At 54.6% G+C, this 27,186-nt stretch overlaps 6 protein-coding genes across 6 annotated transcripts; 3 read left to right on the top strand and 3 right to left on the bottom strand.

The window, feature by feature from the left end:
* Window positions 1-914: 914 nt before the first annotated feature.
* On the bottom strand, window positions 915-4,354 carry C8A04DRAFT_11957 (uncharacterized protein; the record flags this gene model as incomplete). The annotated part of the gene is made up of 2 exons (XM_062777162.1): window positions 915-1,618; window positions 1,675-4,354. 2 exons carry the CDS (start codon window positions 4,352-4,354, stop codon window positions 915-917), a joined length of 3,384 nt encoding a protein of 1,127 aa, XP_062637273.1.
* A 2,782-nt stretch (window positions 4,355-7,136) lies between these two features.
* C8A04DRAFT_11987 (uncharacterized protein) lies at window positions 7,137-13,069 on the bottom strand (the record flags this gene model as incomplete). Its single annotated transcript, XM_062777175.1, has 4 exons — window positions 7,137-8,073; window positions 8,129-12,673; window positions 12,825-12,847; window positions 13,010-13,069. The coding sequence occupies 4 exons, from the start codon at window positions 13,067-13,069 to the stop codon at window positions 7,137-7,139; spliced, it is 5,565 nt and encodes a 1,854-aa protein (XP_062637272.1).
* A 2,001-nt stretch (window positions 13,070-15,070) lies between these two features.
* C8A04DRAFT_28471 (uncharacterized protein) lies at window positions 15,071-16,849 on the top strand (the record flags this gene model as incomplete). The annotated part of the gene is made up of 1 exon (XM_062780653.1): window positions 15,071-16,849. The coding sequence occupies one exon, from the start codon at window positions 15,071-15,073 to the stop codon at window positions 16,847-16,849; it is 1,779 nt and encodes a 592-aa protein (XP_062637271.1).
* Window positions 16,850-19,856: 3,007 nt separating this feature from the next.
* On the top strand, window positions 19,857-22,516 carry C8A04DRAFT_28470 (cAMP phosphodiesterases class-II-domain-containing protein; the record flags this gene model as incomplete). The annotated part of the gene is made up of 2 exons (XM_062780652.1): window positions 19,857-20,051; window positions 20,687-22,516. 2 exons carry the CDS (start codon window positions 19,857-19,859, stop codon window positions 22,514-22,516), a joined length of 2,025 nt encoding a protein of 674 aa, XP_062637270.1.
* Window positions 22,517-22,917: 401 nt separating this feature from the next.
* C8A04DRAFT_12018 (uncharacterized protein) lies at window positions 22,918-23,991 on the bottom strand (the record flags this gene model as incomplete). Its single annotated transcript, XM_062777185.1, has 2 exons — window positions 22,918-23,061; window positions 23,212-23,991. 2 exons carry the CDS (start codon window positions 23,989-23,991, stop codon window positions 22,918-22,920), a joined length of 924 nt encoding a protein of 307 aa, XP_062637269.1.
* A 1,418-nt stretch (window positions 23,992-25,409) lies between these two features.
* Window positions 25,410-26,298, top strand: C8A04DRAFT_28468 (concanavalin A-like lectin/glucanase domain-containing protein; the record flags this gene model as incomplete). The annotated part of the gene is made up of 3 exons (XM_062780651.1): window positions 25,410-26,065; window positions 26,135-26,187; window positions 26,246-26,298. 3 exons carry the CDS (start codon window positions 25,410-25,412, stop codon window positions 26,296-26,298), a joined length of 762 nt encoding a protein of 253 aa, XP_062637268.1.
* Between the last annotated feature and the right edge of the window lie 888 nt (window positions 26,299-27,186).

Below are 27,186 nucleotides of genomic sequence, written 5' to 3'. Positions count from 1 at the left end.
CTGCCCGTCGAGGCGGATGCTGTTTTTTGTTCTGTTTTGCTCTTTACCCCCCCCCCCCCCCTATTTTCGTTTTTTAGTTCCCTTTCTTTTTCTATCTTCCCATGCCTCGTCAGCAAGCTAGCTGAAGGATATGAGAGATGGAGAGAGAGAATATCTGAAAATTTGGGGGATGGTTGCATTTACATCATGTCGCTTGTTGTTGTTGTTGTTGTTTTAAAAACTCTCTAATTCACATTTTTGTAATCCATCCAGTTCTGTTCAGTTGAGTTTTGATGGCGTCATTATTTTGTCAAGATCTGTTGTTTTTTGCACTCTGTTCTATCCCATACATACCCACCACTCACTCACATAGACCACATCACTGCACCCGGTGCAACTTGCATTCCTGGTGTATGCATAGTATGGTTGGTCATTTGGTTTCTAGCTTTTTGTTTTTTTTAATTCTGATTTCAACTTGCATGCAACTCGCTACTTACATACTACTTTGCTTGGACATGGAAGATAGACAGAGGGAAAATAAACAGCTATGATTACAACTTGCCTTGCTACAGATTAAAAGGGACTGTGAAATCGACCTTGTAAATTAAGTTAATAAGAACCAGAGTCCCAACGACAAGTCTCTAGGTTCATACGCGAGATTCGGGTTCACTAAATGCCACATGAAAGTGTGCTCAAGATGAAAAGATTATAAACAACAACATAGACATCAAGTTGTCACATCAATTAAGTTTACGTGAGTTCTCTGGGTTATGTTCCCCTTTCCACAAACGCCCCAGATCATTACCGACCCCATTGCTATCCAGGTAGCAAAAAACTCCGGCCGCCCATCTATCCATATTTATCAACCCAACTCCTGTGATGTCCAAACACATAAATATATCCTATCTCTGACAATACCGCCCGGTAAAAATGATTCAACCATGTTGTCCCTCCAAATCTCCTAGTAAATGCTGCTCTGGCCGCCCATTACCAGTCCCATTTTCATGGTGATGGTGGTGGTGATCGTCCGCACCACTTTCCCCCGGCTCCTGATAATAATAAACCCCATTATGCCAGCCACGTTTTGGGCGTCCGCGCTGGAACCACCCTCCTGATTGATTCGCCCTTGAACGGCCCTTTTCATCCTGGGCCTGACTTTGGAAGGCTGGGCCATCAAGCGACCTCAGATACTTGTCAAACAACGTTGGGACGATGACCGATTTTATACCCAACCTTGCCACAATATCCACGACATGGCCTAAAAATGCCCACGCGATAAACGACCAATCGATCACGTCCATCCTGCTGACGCCGCCCGGAGTCGCAGTCACCCGGGAATAGGTGTACAACGCCACGAGCGTGAGATGCAAAAGATCCCAGAAAATGCGGACTTCGATGCCCGGAAACAGAAACATCTGCATTAGGAAGAGGGAATGCAGCATAAGCTTTGCGACGATAACCGCCTTGGCGAGAAGGGCTAGGCGGGCGTACATGGTGGCGCAGATGGCGATGGCGAGGCCCACACATCCCGATGCAACAAGACCGTCGAGCGCGGTGATGGCGAGATACGCGGATACGGGACTGACAGCTTCGGCGAGGGATGACCGGGTCGGAAGAGGCACGGGGAAGCTTGCCGGTTCTAGAAACGGTGTTAGCAATGTGCGCGTCAAGAACATGGAGCGCGGAGAAACTAACCTCGTTCAATGGCCACCTGCCAGGTATCGGGAAGTGGTTGAGCGAGCAGGGTTGGGCCTTTCGACGGGGAAGCCGTGATATCACCGGCCGGGCAAGTCACAGTCAAGGGGCAGTCATATACCGTGCGCAGTATCCCACAGGGGTGCTGGGCAAAGGCGGATGCTAGCTGTCCATCCAAGTATCCCGTTGTCCTCTTACTGGCGGTCTCCATGTCGTGAGTTTCATACGGCCCATCCTCAACTAGTTCGAAAGAGTTTTCGTACTCCGCCTCAAGATTGTGGTAGTAGACTTTCTTGACGCTAGTCACTACCTTCCGGACGCGGAACAAGGCGCCAGCGTATGTTTTAGGGACAGGCCCAAGACCATCGATGTGACCGTCCGGCCGGCCGCCAAGCTCTGGGTCAAGTTGGATGGCGACGCAGTATGGTCCGATGTCTGGCGTTTCAAATTCATCCACTTCGCCTTCCTGCCGATGGACTGCCACGGAATATTGCTCGCCCGAAAACGTATCCCGGAGCATAAACGTGCTGCTCGAGAATGGGTCGGCCTCACCGGTGCAGACAAAGAGAGCTACCCTCTTCCGGCTCACGGTATTATTTGGTATGTACAAGTCGTCGTTTATAAATCGGATGTTGGTAAATGGTGAACCGAAGGCTAGTTTTTGCCTTGATGGGTAGAGAGGAAGCCAACGATCCCGGTGATTCTTGGTTGGGTTGTGCCGTGGCCCCTCGAGGTTGAAGAGGAGGGAGATGGGGATTCCGTCCATGCTTCGCAAGATGCACGACATGCGGTCGGCCGATTTGGTTAGCCGCGTGATGGGATCTGTGTTGAAGCCGAGTAAGCTGGCCATAATGATGTGCATGTCGCTTGGCATCGTTGTCGTCCGCTTGCTGAGTTCGTTCCAGACCTGGACAAAGAGCGTGCAAAAGTCAGGGGCTAGTTTGCCCTCGCCAACGGCGGCCCTGTTGGCCTTGACACCGTTGGAAAATGCCGACCGGAACTCCTCTCTTAAGGAGCGAGTAAGGCTCTTCACAATCGACGTCTCGATGCCGACGCCCATAGTAAATTCGCTGTCGAGTGAATGTACAGGTTCCGCTTGTGGCTTTTGGAACAAAGTCCTCCTGATCCAATCCGTGGGGTAGGTAAGAGCCTCGAGCCAGGCAAGCCGTCGTCTTCGGGAGGTCGCAGTTGATGCCGTTAATCTTTGCTTCGGTTGTGGGGAAAACCCGTCAAATATACCGTCCGCGCATTGGACCTCACAAGCCGTCGCCAAGGCGGCCTCCTGGAAAGTCCATGAGCGCCCCATCCAGGGGCTGACGGCGAAGCGAGCAAACTGCTCAACACTGTCCGAATCCATTACTGACGTTTGTTCAAGTGTTGAATCCAAAACCAGTAGCCTGTCGGCAGCTTGGTAAACGGCGGGGAGTTTGTTGATCGCTCGGAGTCGCAGGGGCGTCGTGAGCCCTCTAGGGGGCATGCACAAAGCATCAATCCAAAGGTACTTGGGTCGACGAGCTGCAGCAGATTGGAACCCCGTGTCAAGCGAGTTCAGCAAGTTGAAATCGACGTCCCCGTCCCGGGTTCGCTTGATGGGTTTTAGTTCATGCATGTGGGCGTGGAGACGTCGTAATTGACACTCGGGCAGGGCGTTTGTATTTGCGTTACCGATTCCATCCGACCAGACATGAGACACGACGATGTATCGTGTTCGCGCTGTCATCCTGACCACTTCTATCCTGACTCCAGTCTTGGACGAGCCCCGGAGGTGAATTAGCGGCACCCCGCCTTCCTCGATAATCGTGCGAATCTGGTCCATGGGGGCGGCTTTAGGCTGGCAAAGACAGCCACGGCGTGCGTGTTTCGGGACATAGCTGAAGACATCCGCATTGCTGGCAACACACTCATCGTCGGAGCAGCTGCGATGACTGAGGCCGGGGGAGTAAGTGCGAAAGAGTCGGGTGAAATAATAAGCGAGGGCGTAGTTGTATTGCGTGAGCACTTTGCGAGCGTAAAATGGGCACCAACCACGTAAGCGCAGCACATCCAACATCAACTGCGCGCTCGGGGAGAGAGTCTGCTTTCCGTGGGTGTCTTTTGCAGGCACCACTTCACGGCGCATGCGGGTCGCCGGTGATGGCCATGGGCGGAGGGACTCGTCAAAATCGCCGCGAGCTACGTCCCACAGCACGCCTCTCAAGGTAATGCACAGCACTTTGACTGACAGTATGATAGTAGGGATGGGTTTAACATGGCTCTGGGAAACTGTGTCGAAGTCTTCGGCGAGTTGGATGACAGAATCAAGGAAGCGGGCGTGCTCGTAAAGCACCTCCCTGCGGTCGTCGTTCTCAGCAATTTGTTGGGCTGTTGAGCCGGGGCGGACCGCGTGGACCGCGAGCCATTCGTTGAAGAGCGGGAGGAAAGGTTTTGCGGAGACGCTTTGAGAGACCTGGAATTCGCGGTAATCGATGGGGCGGCCTAGAAACTCGGAAACGGTCCCAAAGTAAAGCCACGACTGGGCTAACGAGGCGAGACGAGCAGCGGGTAGGCTAGCCCACTGGTCGCCGAATCCGTGTAGCTTAGGGAACTCCCAGAAATCAGAGCCGAAAACAAACGGAGTGTCGGCGACGAAGGGGATATCAAGAGCCTCAACACCGGAGGTGGGGTGCGGGAGAAAGTCCATGATCCGTGCTCATTCGGAGCCAATGAGTGCGGGGTGTAACCAGGGCGCCATGATTCGGCTCGGTTCCGGGGACGGGCGAGCTGGCGCTACTCCATGGGCGGCGATGTCGTGCGATTATAGGTATGTCTAGACTGAGAGCTTTCGGGAGGTTGGATCTCGAAATTTAGGCGTCGTGCTGTTTGAGGTTGTTTCGGTAAAGAGCGGGCTGGCGAGGCTTATGGACCAGAGGACGTCACGGCGCGCAATGGGGAGTCGACAGGGGAAGGGACGAACCACTCGCGACGGAAATGAGAGGGGAAAGGAAGACAGAAAGAAAGAGCAAACGACGACCCGGATGAGCCGAGGGCGTGGATGATGGGGTGGGAATGGGAAAGGGAAGTCGCTACCCACCCCCTGTGTGCTATGGCCCGCACTGTCATGTCCTGCATGTCCAGCAAGCACGTTGGGAAAGAAAGCGTGTGGCATTGTGCGTTCCTTCCCTCCGCCGTTCTTCGCCGTCGGCGGCACAGTCTTTGCGTGGAGTCGTACTCGCCCGAGCATGGGTTCACCGTTCCGCCCAGCCCAGTGTATGCAGTGGTCCATGCGCTGGGCGGCTGGGATGCGGGGGGCGGGGGGTGAGTGAGAATCACCCACCAGCTTCGGACGGTATTCGTACTGAAAATGGATTTTGGCTTTTCTGCTTTTGGCTGCATTGTCCAACCATCTCCTCCCACAAGCGCCGAGGGGCCTGGGTGACTCGATCCGCAGGAAACCTCTCCCCTCTCAAAAAAACGCGATCAAAAACCCAACAGCCTGAGTCATTTGCAGATGGGCCCTGATCAACCTGTCCACTCGCCGAATATCTCCCGTCTTGGCCAGAATTCAGCTGCAGGACCACGACCGAGCTTTGCACGTCCCACCGCGGTAGCTGACGGCTGTGCCGCTCCAAGATCGACAACTGCGCCCGTCAGCCGGCGCAGGCAGAAGGAACTCTCCGTATGATTTGATTTTAATTCAGGTACCGGAGATTTCAAACTTTTGCGCCTCGGTTTCTTTCTTTTCTTCTTTCTGTTTTTTTTTTTCCTTCCCTTGGACTCACCTCAGCTTTTTGAACCAAATCTCTCTCTCCGTTTCTGAGCACAGGCGTTTCTCCCCGACGGTGGCGTTGTTGGCTGTGAGTGTTGGTGCGTTGGCTGCAGTGCAGCCGCCGAATACGGGAAGATCTCGATGCTGCGTGACCAACAAGCGGAAGCCCCTCCGGGCTCCGTCCGCCCGCGCGGATGAGGCCATGCCTTGTTAGGTTTTTTATTCTGTTTTCTTGTGTGCCAGCAGAGTTCGACCTATTTGGGTTCCTTTGGGCGAGAAATCGGGTTATACCCTGTTACGGCAAGCGGTTCCTGTTCGCCACGTGAATTCAACGGGCAAAGTATTAATAAGATAGGTAGGTATGGCGGATTCGTCCAGGTAGGATTGGTGGCTGAGTTAACGCGCTTGCGCAAAGGACGGCCGACAACGACAACGAATACAACGCCCACCACTGTTATCCGCGCTGCGCAAGGGCAAGGGTAAAGCGAAATTCGATTTCAGTAAAGGCGCCATGAAGATTTCTTGGTCCGCAGCTAACTGCCCCTTTCTTCCTCCGTTTTTCTTGTTGCTTTTCTCTCCAGCAGAAACATCGTGGTCGTTCAACGCGCTCAATTCCACCGCTTGGTAGCCGCGCGACTCGAGCTTCCGTCCCAGTTCCTGCCGATCAACTCCCGCCAGCCCTGTTCATCCGATGAGCCCAGTGGCCCATCCCATGTGCCTGGAGCGCCCCACACAAGCTCCGGACGACCGACCTCCAAAACCATCCCAAGCCACGACAACCCTTGTCCCATATCCCTTTGCTTGCTTGCATGCTTGCTTTCCTGAGCTTCCTCCCAACGCTTCATCATCCTTCGCCATGAAAATGACGGAGCTTGCCGCCCATGAGCAAGCACCCCTACCATTTACTACCATCGTCAAGTCGACCCTGTTCTGGCGTATAGCAAACAAACACTGTGTATCCTGTCCGTCGCGTCCCTAACAATCAAGCAACAAGCTTCCACGTCTTCCGAGGTGGAGTCATTTACACTATTTAGCCTTGAACCTCTCCAGGGGCAGTCAAACTTCATCTCGCCTTGTCACGAATGACCAAGTTGGGGGCTCAGTTTTTATGCAAAGTTCAGTAAGCCATGAAAACCGCAAACACAAGCAACGCAAATGCCATCGTAGTGTATATTCCTGGGACTGTCTCAGCATTTCGGAGATACGAAAGAACCAAATGTAGCAACATGGAAAACCGACGGCTCTGAATGTTTTGCTGTGCTCTGTCGGGAGACGGGACGAGAAAAATCTCTCTATTCTGATACCCACATGTGTCCTAAACATCATCGAATTGCCCACAACACACTTCTCACCGCCATATCTTGACAAATCCATCCTTACTCGCACCGCCATGGTATTCCGCAGGGTGCGTCTTCCGCAGCCTTCGCCAACCACCTTCATCATCTAAGTGGACAAAAGCAAAAACATGTCTTCAATGTCCGCATCCCGTCATACGACAACAACCAGCAAGAATATAAACCAATTGCCCCAGGCACATGAATACCCTAATTTGTGTGGTTACGGATGGGTATCACACCTGTCCCACCCTAAAACCAGAAAACCCCAAGCCCGCCTGCCCCTTTCCCCCCACAAAAAAAAAAAAAAAAAAACCAAACAAGCGCTAACATCACCACTCCCTCCCATCATCTCGTAGTTGCACAACCGTTTCTCAAACATCTCACTTCCCCCCAAGTGTCCCAGCTAAATTCATCGACATATACGCATCCGCTTTCCACGCGTCATCCTCATCAACATCCCCGTCGGCACCGCCCGTACCAGCACCGGCCCCAGCACTACTCTTACTCCCGGGCCTCAGATCCCAATCATCCAACGATTCCCGCCCGTCTACACCAGGCAACCGGATCTGCGGCGGGGATTGCGATGGTGGTGGTGGTGGTGCCTGTGCAGATGATATGGCCATTCCAATCCCACCTGCCGTTGCCCCTGACGACCCGGGCTGCTCGTCAAAAGTAGGCAAGCCAAAGTCAGGTTGGGCTTGCGCCGCGTGGGCCCTAGTCGGTGTCTGTTCGTTGTCCAAATCGGCCGGCATTTCTACTGGGCTTGGGTTCGCGCCCGGGGCAGCCGTTGGGGTAGCTAGGTTCATGGTGTCCATGGTCTCCTCTGGGTGTGGCTGGTATTGCGGCGGGTACTGATCCAACGCGTGGTGTTCGATGATTTGCGGTGCGGGTTCCATCTTCCGTAGCGAGCTTCCTGCGCCGCCGGGGCCGGGCCCAATGATCCCACCGCTAGCGCTGCGGAAGCTGCCCAGACTTGCGCGGTTTTGGTCCTCCGCGGTGGCGATGGCTTGTCCGGCGGCCTGGTCGGCCAGGGTTGCTCCTGTGGGGCCCAGGGCCTCGCGGTCGTGGTCCCGAATGCCGAACTGTGCCATGGTCCGCAGCTTGCGGCTGACCCAGCCGGCGAGGATCTTGCCGCGCTGTTTCTCGCCGAGGCGGCTGCGCGGAAAGTCGCCCTTGTTGACGAATGCGACGATGTCCACGACGATTTGATGCTCGTTAAGGATGGAGTTGACGATGACGGGGACCATGGAGGCAAGATATGCTTTGCGGGCGACCTCTACTAACACCACGATAAGGCCCCCGGCTTGGAAGATGGCACTAGAGATGAGGTTAAAAAGAAGTTTTTCGGATCCAGAACATCGCCATAACTTACCATCCGCTCGGAACAATATTGCGGTGGCACCGCTCAACCGAGGTCTCAATATCCATGGGAAAATGGCTCAACCCGTTGATCTCAAAGGTCTCGCCAATATTGCCGAGCACAAATAGCACCTGCATATCAACCAATGCGCCGCCTGGCCCAATAGGCCGGCGCACGCTGTGGAGGAATCCCAGGTCACCAGTGCGCACATATCGGATACTCGGGTCCTCAATGGTCCGTCCATCGAACCGTTCAGCATCAAATGCATCCTTCGAGCCATAGAACGCCTTAACACAAGCCTCGGAATCGACCCAGATCTCGCCGTATTCTCCCTCAGTGCATAACTCCCGGCTCTCTGGATTAACGATCGCAATCTGCGTCGACACAGGCACCATGCCCGAATCCTGGATTAGCAGCGCCTTCGGGTCGCGCTCCTGGTCTGTGACAAAGACCAAGCCACGCCGCAAGGCTTTGGGATCTAGCCAGAGCTCGATGGGCTCAATGCACATGTACGAGCGCGAGGCGATCATGGGGTTCAGGACGTGCGAGTAGACTGTGTTGATGGCCGTTCGGTCGAGGCCCGTCGCGGCAAAGTGCATGCGCACCTTTTGGAAGACGTCTACCCGGGGCCGGGCGTCGGCTGAAATCATCATGTTTTTGAGTTCGTGCATGGTGAAGCCCTTGCCGGGCATCATGTTCATGGCGTGGTCCAACATCTGGGGGGTGGCGTATGTGTCCTTGATCTTGTACCGCGACAGGATCAAAAACAGCGAGGCTGGGTTCTGGGCAAAGTCCACGGGGGAAAGGAGGTAAGTCGGCGTGCCGATGTAGATACCCATCAAGCATGTATGGATGAATCCCAGGCCGGTAGTACTCCTCACACAACCAAGCACCGGCCGAGAACTGGTCATTTGACAGGTTTCTTTTTGCACCTTGCACATGCCAAGGATTGTGTCGTGGCCGAGTTGGACCGCAAGCCGCCGCTGGTCGGGCGTCCAGTAAGTCCAAATAATCACCGGATAACCGGGCTGGATCCACGCTGGATCCATCTTGATGTTGAGGTCTCGCAAGCCGCTGTTCTGTTTCGGGGGCTTGCTGGTGTTGTACGTGCTCGGGATCGTGACCTTCAGAACCTGGGCAGTCTGCTTGACGTGCTGCGCGACTGGCTTCATCTTCAGCAGATGGTCCACATCCTGGTTCACCAGTACTGCCCTCACTCGGTATTCCGATACCAGGTGTAAGAAGGCCGGTACATCCTCAGATAGACGGTTCTGGTCCATTGGCGCCAGTGGAATGACCACGACACCAAGGTTGATGCACGCATGCACAGCAAAGATGAAGTCCTCGGAGTGGGTGTACATGAGAACAACGTGGTCACCCGCCTTGAGCTTGACCTTGTTCCTGAGATAAACCGCAACGGCGGCAACCTTCATGTCGAACTTCTTCCATGTCACACCCTTGCCTTCTTTTCCACGGCCGTCAATGGTACAGAACGACAGTTCTTCGGGTTGCCGGGCGACACGCCATTGTATGAGGTCAGTGATGCTCGAGAAGTTATTGAGCGGTGTTGATGTCCTGTCATCGATGACTACCTCTCTGCGGTCAATACCGGAATATTGCTTGTCGGCCGGTGCCAGAAGCTCCCCACGAGACATGGTAGCTATGGCTGACCAGATACCGCCCACCGGGTCGATACCCACAGGCAGATTGAGCACCGCGTGCTCAACAGCGAATTTGACGTGGACGCAGGCGAGGTTCCCCTGGTCAAATTCTCTCCTACACAACATGTTGCCAATCTCACGACGCCCGTTCTTAAGCACTCGCGGTAGAGCGTTAGGAGCCGTGATCATGACGCAGTAGACGCGGAGATTGTGCTCCTGCAAAAGCACCTCCATGCACCTCTCGGCGAGCGAGTCGAGTAACGCCGTGTCCAGCTGCCGCGGTGGCCCACCGTTGGTAGTTGGGGCCGTGGACGCCGACTGAGACTCGAGGACGACAACAGGGAGATGCTCCTCATTGACAAAGACGTCGAAAGCCGAACAATCGAATATCTTTGGCACATTCTTCATTATGCTGACCACAATGTGCTGCACGAAGAAGTATCGGTGCTCCGCACTCTCGAGACCGCCGTCCTCAACCCATTCCACCTTCTGCCGAATGCGGTCTTCATACAGACCAAGGATGAATATCTTGCCCTCGATGATGGTGCCCAACAGACCGGTCCTCAGAAACTCAGGCTCCACTGCCGTAGGAGTTGGGTCGCCGGGCTCGAACTTGTATGGCCGGGCATGGAAGATCTGTTCCGTGTGCTTCGGAAGCGCCCAGAACCCACCCGATAGGGAAGGGGAATCGACCCAAATCTCACCCACTGTATTGGGCGAAGCAAGCAGGCCGGTTTCGGGGTCGACGATGGCCAGCGTGGCGTCGGGAATCGGATATCCAAATGCGCCGATCCGAATCGTCCCAGGTTCACTCAATGCTCGCTTGTTCACTTCATCGCCGATAGCCACAACTAACACTTCGTTCGTTTTGAGGGCTTCCCTGTCCAGAAGAACTTCACCCAGCTCCGTTTTGGCTCGTTCCTCCTTGGTAGTGGTGGGGGCCTGCCCAAGAAGCGTCGAGAAGCCGTTAGAAGGGGTGGCTTTCTGCTCCTCTTTCTCCTTCTCGTCTTCGGAATTCTCATCGGAGCCTAGGTCCAGCTTCAGGGGGCAGCCCATCCTCTCTTCCCCGCCCAACCAGTCTCGAACGCTGACCAGCATACCGCCGTGCTCAGGCAAGCACAGCATGGGCGCAATGATCTCCCGCGATCGAGTGTTGCGGAGTGGGCGGAACCAACGGTCGGCAAGAAGCTCATTGAACTCGCTGTCAACAGTGAGGGTGTCGACCAGGCAAAGCTTGACAGATTGAAAATTAGGGTCCAAGCCCTTCTTGAAATTCCTGGTTGCCATCGGGTCGGCCTGGTAGTTGTAGGCAGCCCGTTTCAAGCCGGGATAATCGGCAACCATCACCGTAGGTTTGTATTTCGTGATCAGGTGAGCGTAAAGACCAGGGACCTCAACTGCCTTGTTCTCCAACCAAACGGTGGTATGGCCCCCATACACGGCAAGAAGAACGCCAAGAATCATGCCGATTCCTTGACGGGCATCCAGGTAGGAGAGCAGTGTCTCATAGCTGGCACCGCCCGCCATCAAACGGCCATTCTTGTCACGCAGATCCCTGCTAAACGTGTCGGCCGGCCCGTTCCCTGGTGCAGTGGAGACAATGGCGCTCAAGCAGGCCATCTGATGCATGATGGTACGGTGGCTCAAGACGACACCCCTGAGATCGCCGGTCGGCGCCCGTGAGAACTCGATGTAGGCCAAGTCTGGGACGGACAAAGGAGGGACGTCATCCTTCCGCTTAGGATGATAACTTCCAAACTCGTTTGTCTTCCACCACTCAACACCCTTGGGCCAGTTGAGTTTCTGGGCGGTGATATCGCGCTGGAAGGCCTTGAGGTTGTTGTCCGTGGTCAACGCAAGATGCGCCTGAGTCGACGTCAGGATAAGATTGAGCTTCTGATAGTCCTGCAACTCGTTGATGGGTACTGCGACCACCCCGGCGATGAAGCAGCCCAGCAATGCGATGGCGAAATCGATGATTTCGGAATCGCGGTAAATAAGCGCAACACGGTCTCCCCGGTACAGTGAGCTCTTGTCGCGAATGACCTGCGCCACCTTTTCGGCCCTCATGGCTAATTTGTCCCACGTAATCGACGCGATTTCCTTCCCCTTGCTGTCCAACACCCAGTACGCGGGCCTCTTACTTAGAGCACGACCGCGGTGCCTGAGTACCGCGGCGATGTTGTCAAAGTTTGACATGGGAATAGTGTCATCGTGGGGGTCGTGGATGGCGAACGGCACTTCGCGGGGTTCGAGGGGCATTTGGAACTGAAGAGCATCTGTTGGGGGAAGCTCATTTGTCGTGAGCATGGGGGGCGCCATAGCTGCCGTGGGCGAGAACGCATCGCTAGAGGAGTATCTATGGACCACCCCGTACTCTCCTCCGCCTGGGCCCGAGGGATCGTATGACTGGCCAGCAAAGTCCGAAAAATAGGCCTGCGAGTCCAACAACGTCCCTGTCCTGCTATCATAGGGGTTTGATCCAGCCTGGTCCGCGTACCCAATTTGATGCTCGGGGTTGAAAGCATAGTCTCCCGATACCATGGTGCCAGATCTTGTAGAGGGATCATTTTGGGGCGCGGATAAGAAAAGCGAGTCATGCTGGCGTATTGTCGGGCGCTGTTCCGCCATCGGCCCACCGGGGGCGAGCAGAGACGCGGGGTGTGATTCGATGTTCGGGTACGAGGATTGCTCTTGGTATTCGTTTTCTGATCGAACGGGTTCGAGGCCGGGGGAGTCGCTCGGCGCAGCGTTTAGGGCAGCCAGCGAAGCGGCACGGTGGTCTTCTGGGGGGCCCTCATTGTCGGGAGAGTGGATTCGCAAGCCGCCCATCTTTAATTCGGAAACGTCACCAAACCCAAACTGTGACATGAGCTGGGTACGCCGTTTCTGGTACCTGCAAGCGAGCCAAGTTGCGTGGTCAGCCAGTTGTTCCCAGTAACGAATGTGAATGAAGCCGTGTGACCTTGACCAGAGTCCAAGGAGAACACGAGACGCGGTGAGGATCGCCAAAAGAATAGAAGAAAGAAAAAGAAGAAGAGCCGCACCCTTTTTGAGTGATGTCACCCTCCTGTCAAAAACCGTAGCGTGTTAGCAAACCGCGCGCTTTGAGACCCGTACATTCCACACAGGGGCTCCTCGCAATCGAACAGACGGAGGCAAAGGGCCGACTCGAGAAGCCACCCGCAACAAAAAACCCAAGGCGAGCGACTCATAGGTGACGCGCACGTACTTCTAACTCTCTATCCAGGTCCTCCAGCTTCCCCTGCAGCTCAGGACTGAGGGAGGCCATGACGTTGTCGGTGTCGCGCGCGACGGCGCGGTAAGTCTACTCGTAGGAGCTAAGGAGCGACCTGTGTGCGATGCGCAGACGAAAGGCGGACAGAAACCCGTCTGCGGTCCAGCTAGCTGGTTGATCGTGGGCGGGTGGCCATGCGCGGATCCGATGGCAGGCACTCGAGGTCGTTGTTTGGGACGGATGATGGAAGTTCTGAGCTGTCTCAGATCGGTGAGCGGCGCCGCTGTTTCGTGTTGCCAGCCTTAGCCCCGTGACGTAGCGTTGGCTGCAGGTGTGGAATTGTGGTTGACTTTAAAGAATCGAATGTCAGTCACAGGCCCGCAGGAGCAGCATATCGTTTGATGGGGGTTCGGGCAGGTTTAGTGGGGCGCTCTTCGGTACGAGAGCGGGTGGGCTCGTGGTGGGACGGGGTAAAAATGGGCACCAATGATCGTCGCCCGCTCCGGATCTGAAGCGCTCCCACCCCTGGCTGGAAGCTGCGGGCCGCAAGCTCGAGCAACTCGAGCCCATCGCACCACAGCAGGGTGTGAGACTTCCCACGAACATTGGACGTCACGAGGAGATCAAAGCTCTTGTTACTTATGGTTTGCACCCCCCCCCTTCCTCCACCTCAATCTAACCACTGGCCCTTTGCCGCTTGCGTTAGCCGCATTCCCATACTTTGTACGAAGTATATTCTATGGAAAAGCTCAATGAGTTCACTATTAGCCAACGACTTGTTTGCTGTCGCAAGATCCAGGTGAAGTCCCCGTCTTCATACTGTACTTCCCGGGCCCCATCAAACTGACTTATAGGTCAAGTAGTGTTCAATCAGGTATTCGGTACAGTGCAGTTCCTGGACCTCCTACATAGTACATAGTATGTTAACTGAGGCTCTAAGTCAACTTGGGGTTGAGTGAGCGTGGACAGACCCCACACCCCACAACCGAGAGGCCCTGTCACACAAAAAATTTCCCGATAAAACCCCGAACGTCCCCCATCAACTTCCCACCACCCATCCTCCCAACTCTCTTTCGACCACAATGATTCAAAGTCTGTTCAAAGTTTGACAGTGGTCTCGCGCCATTGTTATCTTTATTTTAGGCGAGTACCACACAATGCCTTTGTTCTACCTATTGTGTGGCCATTCTTCGACGGCGGAGGGGATCTAGTGTAGCTAGGTGAGATGGAAACAAGCGCGATGCGCCGCCCGGTATCTTTCTCTTAGGTATGCCACCAATGTCCTGCAATTGTCTCCTTCCCACAACTTTTTGCAACTTGTATGATGAAATAGACGCATTTCACAGACCTGTTCTGAACCTCTGTGTTGAGAAAAAGCTTGAGCTCTACTGATCTTGCACCTCTAACCTCGCCGCACTAAACAACCGCAACACCATTCGGTCGTGTGCTGACTATTTCCAGGTTTCTTCTAGCTGTGGCCCTCGCACCAATCCCCGACCCTGACGGCGGTTCCAAATCTTCTTTGTTACATATTAAGCATATTCTTGACCTCGAATGAAAAAGATTCTCTCACCTCATCGAGTCGACTATTTTCGACACCCGATTCCCATGTTGTGACAATGGCCAAGCACAGCAACCCAATCCCCCTTGTTCTCGTTACAATGTCCTTGTGCTGCTCGACATTGTTGTCCTCGAATACTTCGGTGCAAGAGTGGTGTTTGTCCTTCCTTTGTTCAATATTTCGAGGGGAGAATAAGATGTATATAAGCACTCCTCATCCGAGAAACACTTTGGCTCGCAGCAGACCTAGGCATCATCAAGTCATTCCCAATATAACCGTTTTCGAACGGCTTTTACGTGGCCGATTAAAACCGCGACCTTGTTCACAAGACTTTTATTGCGATCTCCTCTACTGGCAAGCTCGAACGTCAAATTCTGACTGAGATCGTTCCTCTTGTTTATTTCTCTGCCTTTTTTTTTTTGGTTACAATACCGTAACCCATGTCCCAAGGGGAAGATATCCCATGGTGGCCGCAGAGCGTCTTGGAGCCCACCATGGAAGACTACGGTCTCGGGGTGGTGCAAAATTACCTGGAACTGAATCCAGAAAACCATCTGCCAGGACTAGACGAGATGGACATTGACAACCTCGACGAATGGATAGACTACGACGGCGGCAACGGCCCCCAGATCGTGAACACTGGAGCCATCAATCTTTTCCCAAACGTTATGGATAACCCTGAAACCATCGATCCTCAGTTGCTATTCAATTGGGATCCCAACCAGGCTGGAACCGCCACGTCCGGGTCAGTGATTGAGAATGAATACAACCTATACCCTCCACAACCCGATGATTCCGAGATATCAGGAGTACCTCCCCCTAACGTAATTCCACCACCAGGGCCGCAACAGCCTCCACGGATACCCGGTGACGTAAACCCCCAACCCCAATCCGGGAGACCTCACGACTGGCTCCAAGGTATCGGGCCGAACGGAATACAGCCCCCCCAAGATCCTACACCTAGCGCCGAGAAGCTGATGATCCCAGAACTCCCCCCTATACCTAACGAGAAAATGGAAGAAGTGGGGAGTAGGAGGGAAAACGAGGATCAAGACTTCATCGACTTCTATCAGCGGCCTGAATCGGACTGGCTACCCAGTTGGGGCGAAATGGTCATACGACGAGTCAACAGGGTTAGGAAACGAGGGGAGACGTTCCAATATAAAGAACGCACAACCGAATTGGACCCTAACCTGACATTCACTAGGGAGCAACTGGCCACTTTCCTTCGCGGCGAAGGGCATCCCAACCCCCACCGGCGCCCGACCCTCTGGATTCAAAACACGCCGACCAAGGTCAATGATTGGTACCTAAGTTCGCAGAAATCAACCAGGTGCCGCTACGACGGCTGCCCTGCGAAGAAAAACACCATAGCTCAGGGGTACTTCCGCATAGCGTTCGATGAGTTTTCTCACTACACCGGCGAGAGACTCAATCCTTATCACAACGCCGGGTACATACATTTGGACTGCTTCGAGGAGATCTTTGACCTGGGTTACCTCATCCACTTCGGCGCTGACCGCCTGCGTATCCGCATCCGGCCAGACACTCGAGAGTTTTACCTCCAAGACAGCAACCCAGCATCGCTCACCCGTAACTACGAGTCCATGATAGACATGTACGATGAGTGGGTGGCCGGCCAGCGGGACCGCGCCCAACAGCTTGAGGCCAGGAACGCAGGGGTCATCGCGTACACCGGGCTAGAACCTCCACTCAACCGACCGGGTAATGAACATGAGAACCGCCTCGGTTGCAAACTGACCGATCACCACCTCTCTAAGCAGCCTAAGATCAGGAAGAAAGTGCGGGACGAGCGCGGTGGGGTGACCATTAGCGATCACAGAGGCAGCCTGAGGAAACAGATGAAGCTCAGGAGAGAAAAAAGAGATGGCAACAATCATCGTACGCCCAGCACCCAGGGCACTCCAGCCCCTAGCAGCAACGGAAACGGAAGTGGAAGCGCAAGTCAGGAGGGGTCTCCCGATCTGATGCCAGGGGACGAACGCTTCCGCATCCTGCTGAGGCGACGGATGGAACCACTGCGACTGAGACATGAACGAGAAACCCAGGAACTCGAACAGCGACATACACAGGAACGCCAAGAACTCGAAAGGCAAATTTTAGGCGAATATCAACAAGAGCAACAACAATCTCAACTAGAGACACAACAGGGTCGAGGGATGCAAAACAAGCGGCCGCGGCCATCTAACGTAGACGGAGGCGAGAAAGAGGAAGATGAAGACCAAGAACGGACTCCCAAGCGTCCCAGGTGAAACGGCAATGGCGCCGGAATACTCTCAGGCGAGGCACAAACAGGTACCATAACACGTCCAGAGCGTCCCCGTCTTAACCCTAGGCGGAGTGCGCGAACCCGCCGCCTGCTTCCGGCCCCAGCCACGGCGCAAGGCTTCCACCAGTCTGGACCAACTGGAGTGTTTCCGTCACCAGCCGGTGGGAATAACAGTTCTAGGAGAGGTTCTACCATCATTGTGAAACCTTACCCCATGAACCCCCTCGCCGAGGATGATCCCTCTTGCCCCCCTGACGACGAATTTGATAATGAATAATAGTGATGGCTATGGTTATGGTAATGGATTCAAATGGTAGGACCCGTCGTAATGCCAACAAGCATGGGGCCACGGTACGGTCCAAGGAACAGCCCGAGTCTGTTTCCGATTCGGGCACTGCGCTGCTACAGCTAATTTTCTCGGACGGCCGTTTCTGCAGGTTTAATCGGCCGTCAAGACTACCCAGGGAGCCAGGTAAGTGCCGATGTCTTTTGCTTGGTGGTATAGGGGCCCAGCATCCTGCTGGGCGGAGTAGAAAGATAAGTCATTAGTTACAAGGTAAGGTGCTTGAGATCGTTATTCAACCGGAAATATTATTTGCATGATAGTAAAGGGTTCGGGCGGAAAAACGCAGAGCTATGATTATATACAAGGTTTGGTAAGTTTTATAGTACGTCTAGCACGTTGACGGAGTCTCTCAGGCGATTATATTCCCGGGGTGTATTTATCATCATAGACTCGGACATATTCACCTTTGTATTTCCTGAGAACGGTGACCTTAATGTGAACCTCATTTTGTAAGAGACCTCTGACACGCTAGGACATGGGCGTTGGAGGCTGAGAGGGGGCAGAGGTGGTTAAATCTACTATGTTGGAGGTGTTAGTGAAGCCTTATACCCACCATCTTCGCCTGAACTACCCCCCCTTTCTAACAAATAGCTGGAGAATCAGGGCCACCATCCGGACCGGCTTTTGTCCCGTCTTACACTCGGGAATTTGGTTCGTCTAAAGTTGTCACCATTCTTCGTGCTTGGAACATACAAGTCATCAACGGGCGGGGCCGGCCGCGGTAACCGCCCTTGCATCGAGCGATTCTCAGTCCGGTAACACAAACCCATCTCGTTGATGTCTTGTACTTTGATGCCTAACACATCCACAGCCGTAACATAGTCGGAGATATAGCGATATACCGTTCACCGAACCACACACAAGCCTAACCGCAGCACTTGTTGCTGTTCCCAGCGAATCGGGCGCTCCACCAACCCCATCACTGTAAGACCACATCTCACAACGCCCCTGACGGTAGACGACAACATTATTAAGTGGCACGTGGTGGTGAACGTAATACATGCAGCTCGGACAAGTCCGTTGGCCCTTTTTCCACTTCATCGGTTTTCCGGTGCGTGTTCACCGTCAATGTCTTTTTTTCCCGCCTTTTCAAGGTGAAAAGTAGCACAGTAGGGAGAGGCAGCCAGAGCTTAGCCCTCCCGAGCACGCCGATGAAGGCAACTGGCCATCCCGGCTTACTCGGCGCCGATGGCCCCGGGATACCCACCGGCAAGTCCGAGAGTGGGGCCTTTGACGAAGGTAGGTAGTGAGAACGCCCTACTGTGTGCGAGTATTGTCGTCGGTGACCATGACTCATCAAGCACAAAGTATGGCCGGGGACATCACGTTATCGACGGGTTCCGGCTGTTTCGATCGCTGCTGAGTATCCGTAGTTTGAACGATCGTTCCGCAGTTGTCGGCCGAATAGTTTATCGGGCGGCGCTGCAACGGACTCGCCGTGAACGGATCCGTACTGTGGGGACGGGAGCGCCGGAAAGGCTTTCTTACCCGCTAGACGACCTGCCCGAGTGGACCAGGATACCTTGGATGCATCTAAGCTTGCCAGCTCAACTGACAAGCTGGATCTTCCCAGTCTGTTGAAAACCTTGCCCTGAGCTCCAATCCAAGGGTCCAATTTTGATGCGGCCGATGGAGATGTGAGATGCACCGCGCAAGAAATCAAAAAGGCGATTGCTGCGTTCCGATTTTCTGTCCCCGGGCCGCACGTGTGCATCTGCAAGGCAACCGCAAATCAACCAGTCTTCGGCCCCAACACGGAAAGCATTTCAGCTCAAGGTACGGATGGCAGGAGCCGACATGATGGGGAGCGCACCACCCGGGCTGGAAGGACAGCCCTTGCGCTTTGACCTTGCTGGAATGCGACTGCTGCTGCGACTTAACTTATCCCATTGTCCCCAGGGCCGCGGCTCTTGATTGTCACACATAAAACACCCGGCAACTGCACACACCCCATCGAGGCGCAGACTTCTTTTTCCACGGCAATCTATTTTTCCTCCGGCAAGATCGACTCTACGAAACGTTTGCGCCGTTTCGGGGATCCCAAATTATCAGATTCTGGGGAAGGCGGAAGAATATTCCAGATAAAAACCCCCCGACAGAATAAATTCATCCCGTCACGCACCACCTGGCCGAGGTTGGCAAACCCAAGACCTGGGACCCGACACCCACGCAGCTCCCTGTACGCTGCAGCCTGCAGGGTCCCTTGCATCTCGCTCACCACAAACCGCAGCGGATCCCAAGCACGCGCCCCAAGCCACTAAAACCACCCACACCAAGAGCTGACGGGCCTCGACCTGTTGTCGCATTTCCCGATCTTTGTCTCTATTGACGAGGGAATCTGAATACATCTGACGCCATCCTCAACGCCTCGTTACACAAGAACGGCAAAGCCAATTCCCGATTTCAATACGCAACAGAGCGAGCGAGAAGAGAAGCCTGGCAAGCGCATCATCCTCACTATCATCGCCATCAAGATTCAATCAAACCTCACTCACTCATCCCTTGGGACGAGGTCTCGCCCAGGCTAACCCCGATCTCACATCGCTTTCGATACGGCACGCGCGGAACACCCAAGCGCTAAACCGCCAAGCATTATCTGTTCTCAATACTCAATGAGTGTGAAAGGAAAGAAGGGCAACTTGTGATGGGGAAAAAGTCTACCCGGGCATCGCTCGCGGGCGCAAGCCAAACGACCGCCGCTGCAACAGGGCAGACGCCTGAGAAGGCGGTTCGCGCTCCTGCTGCTTGGACGCAACCCGCATCTGGGCCCACCTCAGCTTCTGGGTCTGCATCTGCGTCCACATCGGCGGTACCGCCCGCGCTGCAGGTCATTGTCTTGGTGAGTGGGTTTTTTTTTTTTTTGGTTTTCTTTTTCTTTTTGTTGTCTCCCTTTGTCGTTTTCTCCCCTATACCTTGAATGTCTGCGGCAGCGCGTCTCGTTCTTTGTTTATTCAAAGACTTGAGGTGCCGAGTTTGAATGTCCTCGAACGAAGGCCGAATGGCTTCTTCTCAATGGTCCGTTCCGAGACACTTCTGCCAAATGCGTCAGCTTCGCCGCATGGCCGGGCGGTGGGACCCGGACCGGGACGTCCAGGCCCCCAAGCTTCGGGCCGGGCCTGAAATCGGGACCCAGCATGGACGGTGCAAACGCACGGATACTTCGGCGCTGTCTTCCTTCTTTCTTTTTCCTTCGTGTTCTGTTTAAACTTTAAAGTTTAAAGTTTGAAACACCCGGCCTGGGCCACGTGGGAAACTGCTGTTTTCATCCGATTCAGCTCGTTTGTCTCTCGTTTTGGCTGCGTCTTTGTCTCACCCTAGTCGTGGCGCTGGGCTGATGGGGCTGCAAAGGGGGCTTGTTTGTTTTGTTATTCATTTAGATGAGAAGCCATCTTGAGCGGCCACCGAGCATTTGCCAGATGCGCAACCTGTTCATCGTCTTGACACAGCGTTGAAGCAATCGCTAATATTTCCCAGGGCTCCGGTGGGGGGCCATTAGAAAATAACGTAACTGCCTTTCTTGTGCGCTCCCTCGCATCAGACTGGGCTCAGGGCTCGGTTGTGGCCGTTGACGCAGGTGTCCATCTCAGCGCCATCAAGGCCATCCTAGATGAGACACAACCAGCCAACCTCGGCCAGCCTGATGGCCCGTCACTTCCCCATACGCTCACCACGGGCCCGTTTGCCGGTCTTGAGGTCCAGTGCACCTCTGCCGAAGCAAACGCGGCGCAAATACATAAAAATCTGATCGAAACGTACCTCATCACCCACCCTCATCTCGACCATATTGCCGGTTTCGTTATCAACACCGCCGGCCTACCTGGCGCCCGCCCCAAGCGCGTTGCCGGACTCCCCAGCACCATCGCCGCTCTTAAGACCCACGTGTTCAACAATATCATATGGCCCAATCTGAGCGACGAAAATAATGGTGCTGGGCTCGTGACCTACATGCGGTTGGTTGAGGGCGGGTCGCCAGCCTTTGGTGAAGGTGAAACGCAGGGCTATCTTGAGATATGCAACGGCTTGGCCGTCAAGGTCTGGAGCGTCAGCCATGGGCACTGCATCGAGCGACACAACCACCGCGGCAGCAGCAGCACCCGCCATAACAGCATCGATGTCGCTCCCACAGGCCAAGGCGGTGGCGTCGGCCCATTCCAGCCCACGCCGTCCCCGTCATCTCGCGTCTTCCCGACACATCCCTCGCTACCTGCCAACATCTTACACCCACACGAACGTTTCCATGCCTCGCCCGCAGCAACGAGCCGACGTGGGAGTGCGTACTCGGTTGGCGCATCGGCGATTGTGGACGAGTCGGTCTGTGTGTATGACAGCTCGGTGTATTTTGTGCGGGATACCGCCTCGGGCCGGGAGATCCTCATGTTTGGTGATGTTGAACCAGATAGTATTAGCCTGTCACCGCGCAACGCGGAGGTGTGGGAACAGGCCGCGCTCAAGATTGTCACAGGTCATCTCGCGGCGATTTTTATCGAGTGTAGCTACGACGACTCGCGGTCTGTGGATCTACTGTTTGGGCATCTCACGCCGCGGTACATCGCCGAGGAGATGACGGCCCTCGCGAGGGCGGTTGTGGCCGCCCGCCAGGAGAGGGACACACCCGCCGTCACGGTGTCCGCACCGGTATCTATGTCACACCCCTCTGCGTCTCACCCGCATAACCAAAGCCAAATCCATCACCATACCCTGCGTAACGCACGCGCCGGACCCGTGTTCCTCCCAGCCATCGACAAAAAACGCAAACGCATCTCCGACGAAGGATCCCGGGCCAAACGCAAAAATACGCCACAGCCGGCCACCCTCGCTCCACCCACTCATACCGACCTCACCGATAGCGTCAGCGGGGGGGTGGATGCCCCGGTTTCCCCCCGGAGCCAGCATCCGCCGCCACTTATCAACCCGACAACGAGCTCGGCGCCGGACTCGGACCACCCTCCCCAGGCACCGTCGGCTCAGGAGCAAAGACAGACTAGTGTACCTGTGCATCCGCTACGGAATACGGTGGCCCAGTTGGGAGAAGACGGGGATGGCGGCGAACGAGATGACGAGAAGGAAAGAGATGGTGTATGTGAGGAACATGAAGGGACTTCTGACGACAGCAAAGGGAATAACCCCATCCTGGACAATGTCCTTGCCGGGCTACGCGTGATCATCATCCACGTTAAAGAGCGCATGACCGACGACCCGCCCGCAGGAGATGTCATTTTAGCCGAGCTGCTCACACACGAAGAGCAGGGGCGTTTGGGCGTGGAGTATGTACTGAGTAAAAAAGGTGCGGAGTTTTTGTTTTAGACCCTTTTTTTCAGGGGTTGTGTGTCGTTTTGTGTGTACGAACATGCGTATATATGTATATCTATTGCACACTACTTGGGGCTAGGCGGGGCGTTTTAGCCAAGATATGGGATACGACAGGCGTTGTTATGAACTAAAGCAGGGCAAGCACGCAAGCAGGCGGAGTTTGAAGGGAATTGATGCCACAGTCAGCATGCATTGTATCAATTCGGGCCACTAAAACTTAGATAATGTATGAGAAATGCCATCGACGAAATGATCCCATGTGGTTCTGTCCCAGTTCTCACAACCGTAATACACAGTAAAACCCTAATAACCCGCCTCTATTGTGTCTCAGTCTATCCTTCTTTCGTCCGACTCTATGTGTAAGGAAACCAACCCAACCCAATCCCCTTCTCTATTTAGTTTGGAGCATGCTTAGGTTCCAGCTTCTTTGCGCCCTCTACCCCGCCCAAGTCCTTCTCAAAGTCTGGCCGTAACAGCTCAAAGGTTTCTAAAGTTCTCCCGTAGGTGATCCCTCCTAGTCGTGAGACGGGGCGGAGGACCTGTTTTGGGGGTTAGTCAGGGGTTTGGTCGCTATCGGGGTATAAAGATGAAAATACAATAAAATAAGGGAAAGAAAACCGGGAGGGGAAATGGGAAAAGGGGGGGAAGGGGGAGAAGACATATTCGGGCATGTAAGGGACCAAACTCACCTTAGGATCCAACAAATTCCTCTCCTCATTAATCGAATCCTCCCTCGCCCAAAACCGCGTCCCCTCAATCACCGCCATCGTAGACGTCACCTTCCCCGGCGTCGACCGACTCTCAAACTCCTTCAAACTCTCCACTTTCCCCTCAATCGCAAACACCGCCTCCCTCACACGTGCACACCCCACCGTCTCACAATCATACACCGGCGTTAAACCGCTCACGTCCCACTCGCTCATCCCGTAGGGCGCGTGGATGCTCGTGCTGTTGGCTGCTTCGGGGAAGTCTTCGGAGACCAGGTTGATTACGCATTCGTTGGTTTCGTGCAGGTTGCGGAGGGAGTCCCGCTTTATGGCGGTGCCTTCGGTTGTGGGGAGGGAGCCGACGAAGCCGATGGCGAAGAGGGGCGGTTCGTGGCTGATCAGGCCGAAGTAGCTGAAGGGGGCTAGGTTGGTGGTGGTGCCGTCTGGGGAACGGGTGGAGAGTAAGGCGATGGGACGAGGGACGATGGCGGAGATGAGGAGTTTGTAGTTGGAGTTGAGGGGGCGGCCGGGGGCGTAGGGGTCGATGGGGATGTGGGATTGGGAGAGGAGTTTGAGGTCGGCGGTGGGGTTGGGGCCGGAGCCGAATTGCCAGGTGGGCTCGGCGGTTTGGACGAATTCCAGTTTGTGGGAGGCGTCCCAGGGTGGACGGGAGGCTTCGAGGGTTTTGAAGTCGGGGTGGACCGTGGGTTGGAGCTGGAGGGGCTTTGCGCAGATGGCGCCGGGCTTTTTCTCGGCGGTCATTTTGGAGGTGGATGGAGTGCTGTGATGCAGGCCGCGGGTGGTGGTTATGGTAGTGTGGGTAAGTGAGGAGGAGGAGGGTGCTGGGTGTCTGATGCGATGGAGTGGTAAAAGCTTCATCGATCAAGCGGAGATCGTGGGATATAAATATTGACTTCACACTAGGAGCGATCCATTGCAGTCGGAGGCTACCGGACAGTATAAGAGCGAAGACCGAAGACCGAACGTGGGGGAGGGTCCCGGAGGGGCCACGCCGGAGAGCGCTTGCCGTCGGTTAACAGTTTGTGGAATGCGGAATGCATCCCGGAGTGGGTTTTTGGGTACACGGCATGTATAAACAGGGGGGCGCTCGGAACGGAGCTCGTCAGAAAGTGAGTGAATTGTGCGTAGCAAGTCTAGATTGCAGTAAAAAATTCATATTGTAATGGATCACTTCAACTAAGGTAGTTAGACTTTGAGATCTTCTTTAACGTCAAAACAATTCTAAATTCTTACCCGCCCGCTAGCCGGCCGGGAGTGGCTTGACGGCGCGGGTGCCAAGCCCGGGTATCGAACCCCGGGATTTAGCGGAAAGACCCGCTGGGGCCGGCGATTGGGGATCACTAGAGATAGAGCTCCGGCAGCGTCGGGAAGTGGCATCCCCTGGGTCATTATTCAAGGATGGACCTAGGCCATGAGCCAAATAAGCGCAACAAGGAAATGTTGCCCGTAAAGGGTAGAATGCGGTTTTAACCAACATCCGAGACTCAAAAGGCCGCAAGACATCGCACAGCGAAAGAGGACTTCGGGAACTGTTTTCGGTCTGTGCTAGCTAACGACGGAGGCAAGATCAAATTTGATTTCTGCAGTACCTTTACCACGGTGAAATTTCGGTATCCGAGCACGGTAACTTCAACGTCCGACATAGTAGTGTCGGTGCTAGGAATATTCTATCCCCTTGTGGACTAACACCGAGCCCATCATAAATAAAGCCCCTTGCTTGAGAATGTGAATATGTTTGCCGAAATGCCCTGGACATTAATACATTGGCCACACTATCTGAGCGCCAACAGTCTATCGCATCATACATCGTAGAATTCTTACTGATAATTATTTGATCTGCGACCACTACGAAGGGTTGATTCCCGGTGCTTGAGTTTACCCCCGATCATGGGTTGTTCCCAGATAGATTAATTGGAACGGAAAAAATACCACGTTTCCCCTCAGTCGTCGAGGATCGGCGCACATCTCGGGGGCATCAACCCGGGACCGGTTGTGTCTTTTGGAGGATCACGACCGACGAGCTCATTGTCCGGGCTCTCTTGTTTAATATGAAGGCGTCCGCTCTGAGGCCTTCCTACGTCTCTCCTCCACTTTCACAACTCTCGGAATCCCTTCACTCCCGTATTGTATAGTGACACAGCGACAGCAATCCAACCACAATGAAACCCCTCATTCCCCCCCTCACGGCCCTGCTGCTATCCAGCACTCCCCTCACCCTCGCCAAGCACATCATGATCCCCAACACCTCCTTCGCCTCCCAATCCGACTTCGACACCGACTGGAACTACCTCTACCCCTGGGGCAGCGACCACAACGGCGCGGCCCGCATGGCCCAATCCCAGGCCACCCTCTCCACCGACGGCGTGCTCACCCTCACCGCGTCCCGCGCCGACAACGAACCGCCCGCCAGCCACGGCGGACAACAGATCGAGATCCGCTACTTATCCGGCGCGGTGCACGCCAAGGAGCACTTCAATGTTGCTGCCGGCGGCGGGTATGACTTCTCCGGGGAGTTCCGCGCGCCGGTGGCCAGAGGGACGTGGCCGGCGTTTTGGTTGACGGCTGTGGAGGGGTGGCCGCCGGAGGTGGATATGGCAGAGTGGAAGGGGAGTGGGAAGATTTCGTTTAATACGTTCAATACGTCGTCGGAGGTGCGCGCGGTGGATGTGGAGTATCCGAGTCCGGACGCGTGGCATAGTATATTGTGTGAGGTGCGGGATGAGAATGGGGTGGATGTGAGTGTGAAGTTTTCGATGGATGGGCAGGTGGTGGATACGCAGTTTGGGAAGGGGTTCGTGGGGAAGCCGATGTATCTGTAAGTTTGGATTCTGCTCGGGCTTGGGGAAGTGTGAGAGCTGGAAATATTGTTGACTGACGATCGAAGGATCATCAACCTTCAGATGGAAGGTTCCTCTGGGTCGCCAGGACCAGACTCTGGTAAGTCAAGCATCGGGATGGGGACAAGGAATTCGTGCTGATAAACTTCTTTAAACAGACACCTTATATCAGGCCCGGAATGTTGAGGTTTGGAGTTATAACCCTGAGTAGGCGAAAGGTCTATCAAGACATGCCTTGATTCCGCTCATGGTGGTTACTCCGCTGTCTCAAATACTTCCTGGTTAATAAGGCCTGAATTTTAGTCCTGAGAAAATTGGGGCTCAAGCCGAAGCAAAACAATTGGTTCATAGTTCGCTGGCGGGTTGGGTGTTTCCAGTTGTTGGTATATTAGGAGCCTTCGATGTGTGGGATATGCCACCGCTTGATCGCACAGCAGAGGACTTTCGAACTGCAGTTCTCATACGACCCGCACAGAAACAACCTACCTTGAGAGATGAGTTTTGATTAACTATTGAGAAGCCTCTCCCCCTTGAACACTCATTCAGCGTGAATATTCGGAGCTTTCACTAGCCGCTCGCTGCTCAGCCCTGTTTGTTGCCAATCTATGCTGTCAGTAGTCCCTAGCAAGCTTGGCTTGGGGCCGTGCGAAGTTGCGAGGTGACTCGGGGCCGATGTTCCGGAACGGCCCCGCTGCGCAAATTTGCGATCGGTCGGCGTAATTTTTTGCTTGGAGATTGACCGAAGCGCGCAGTTACGCTTTCAAGTCAGGAATTGCCCAGCGTTCTTCCCATGCTGTTTGCTCAGTTCGGCTTGAACATTCCGCACCGCGGCCGGGGGTTTCCGCTTTTGGGGGCTGCCCGACGGAAAGCACTGTCAGTCTGTCAGAGCGGACCAACAACCTTCCTTCCTTCTCGAGAGGGTGGCTTGAGGCTTGGCAGTTGCGCGGATCAAACAGCCAATCAGCAGTCGGGAGCAGGCGCTATGCGCCGCGCTAATTATGGAAGGGAAGGCGAAGCCTCAAGTTGCTCAAGTCCGCCGCAGGTGTCCACAGAAACCCCGCCAGAGGTCCTGCTCTCTGTGGTGGTACGTTTTGCAGCA

Source organism: Dichotomopilus funicola, assembly GCF_033296635.1.
Source record: "Dichotomopilus funicola strain CBS 141.50 unplaced genomic scaffold C8A04scaffold_29, whole genome shotgun sequence".
NCBI classification, from domain to species: Eukaryota; Fungi; Ascomycota; class Sordariomycetes; order Sordariales; family Chaetomiaceae; genus Dichotomopilus; species Dichotomopilus funicola.
Note: the sequence above shows the minus strand (reverse complement) of the source record. Positions and strands in the feature narration are given on the sequence as shown.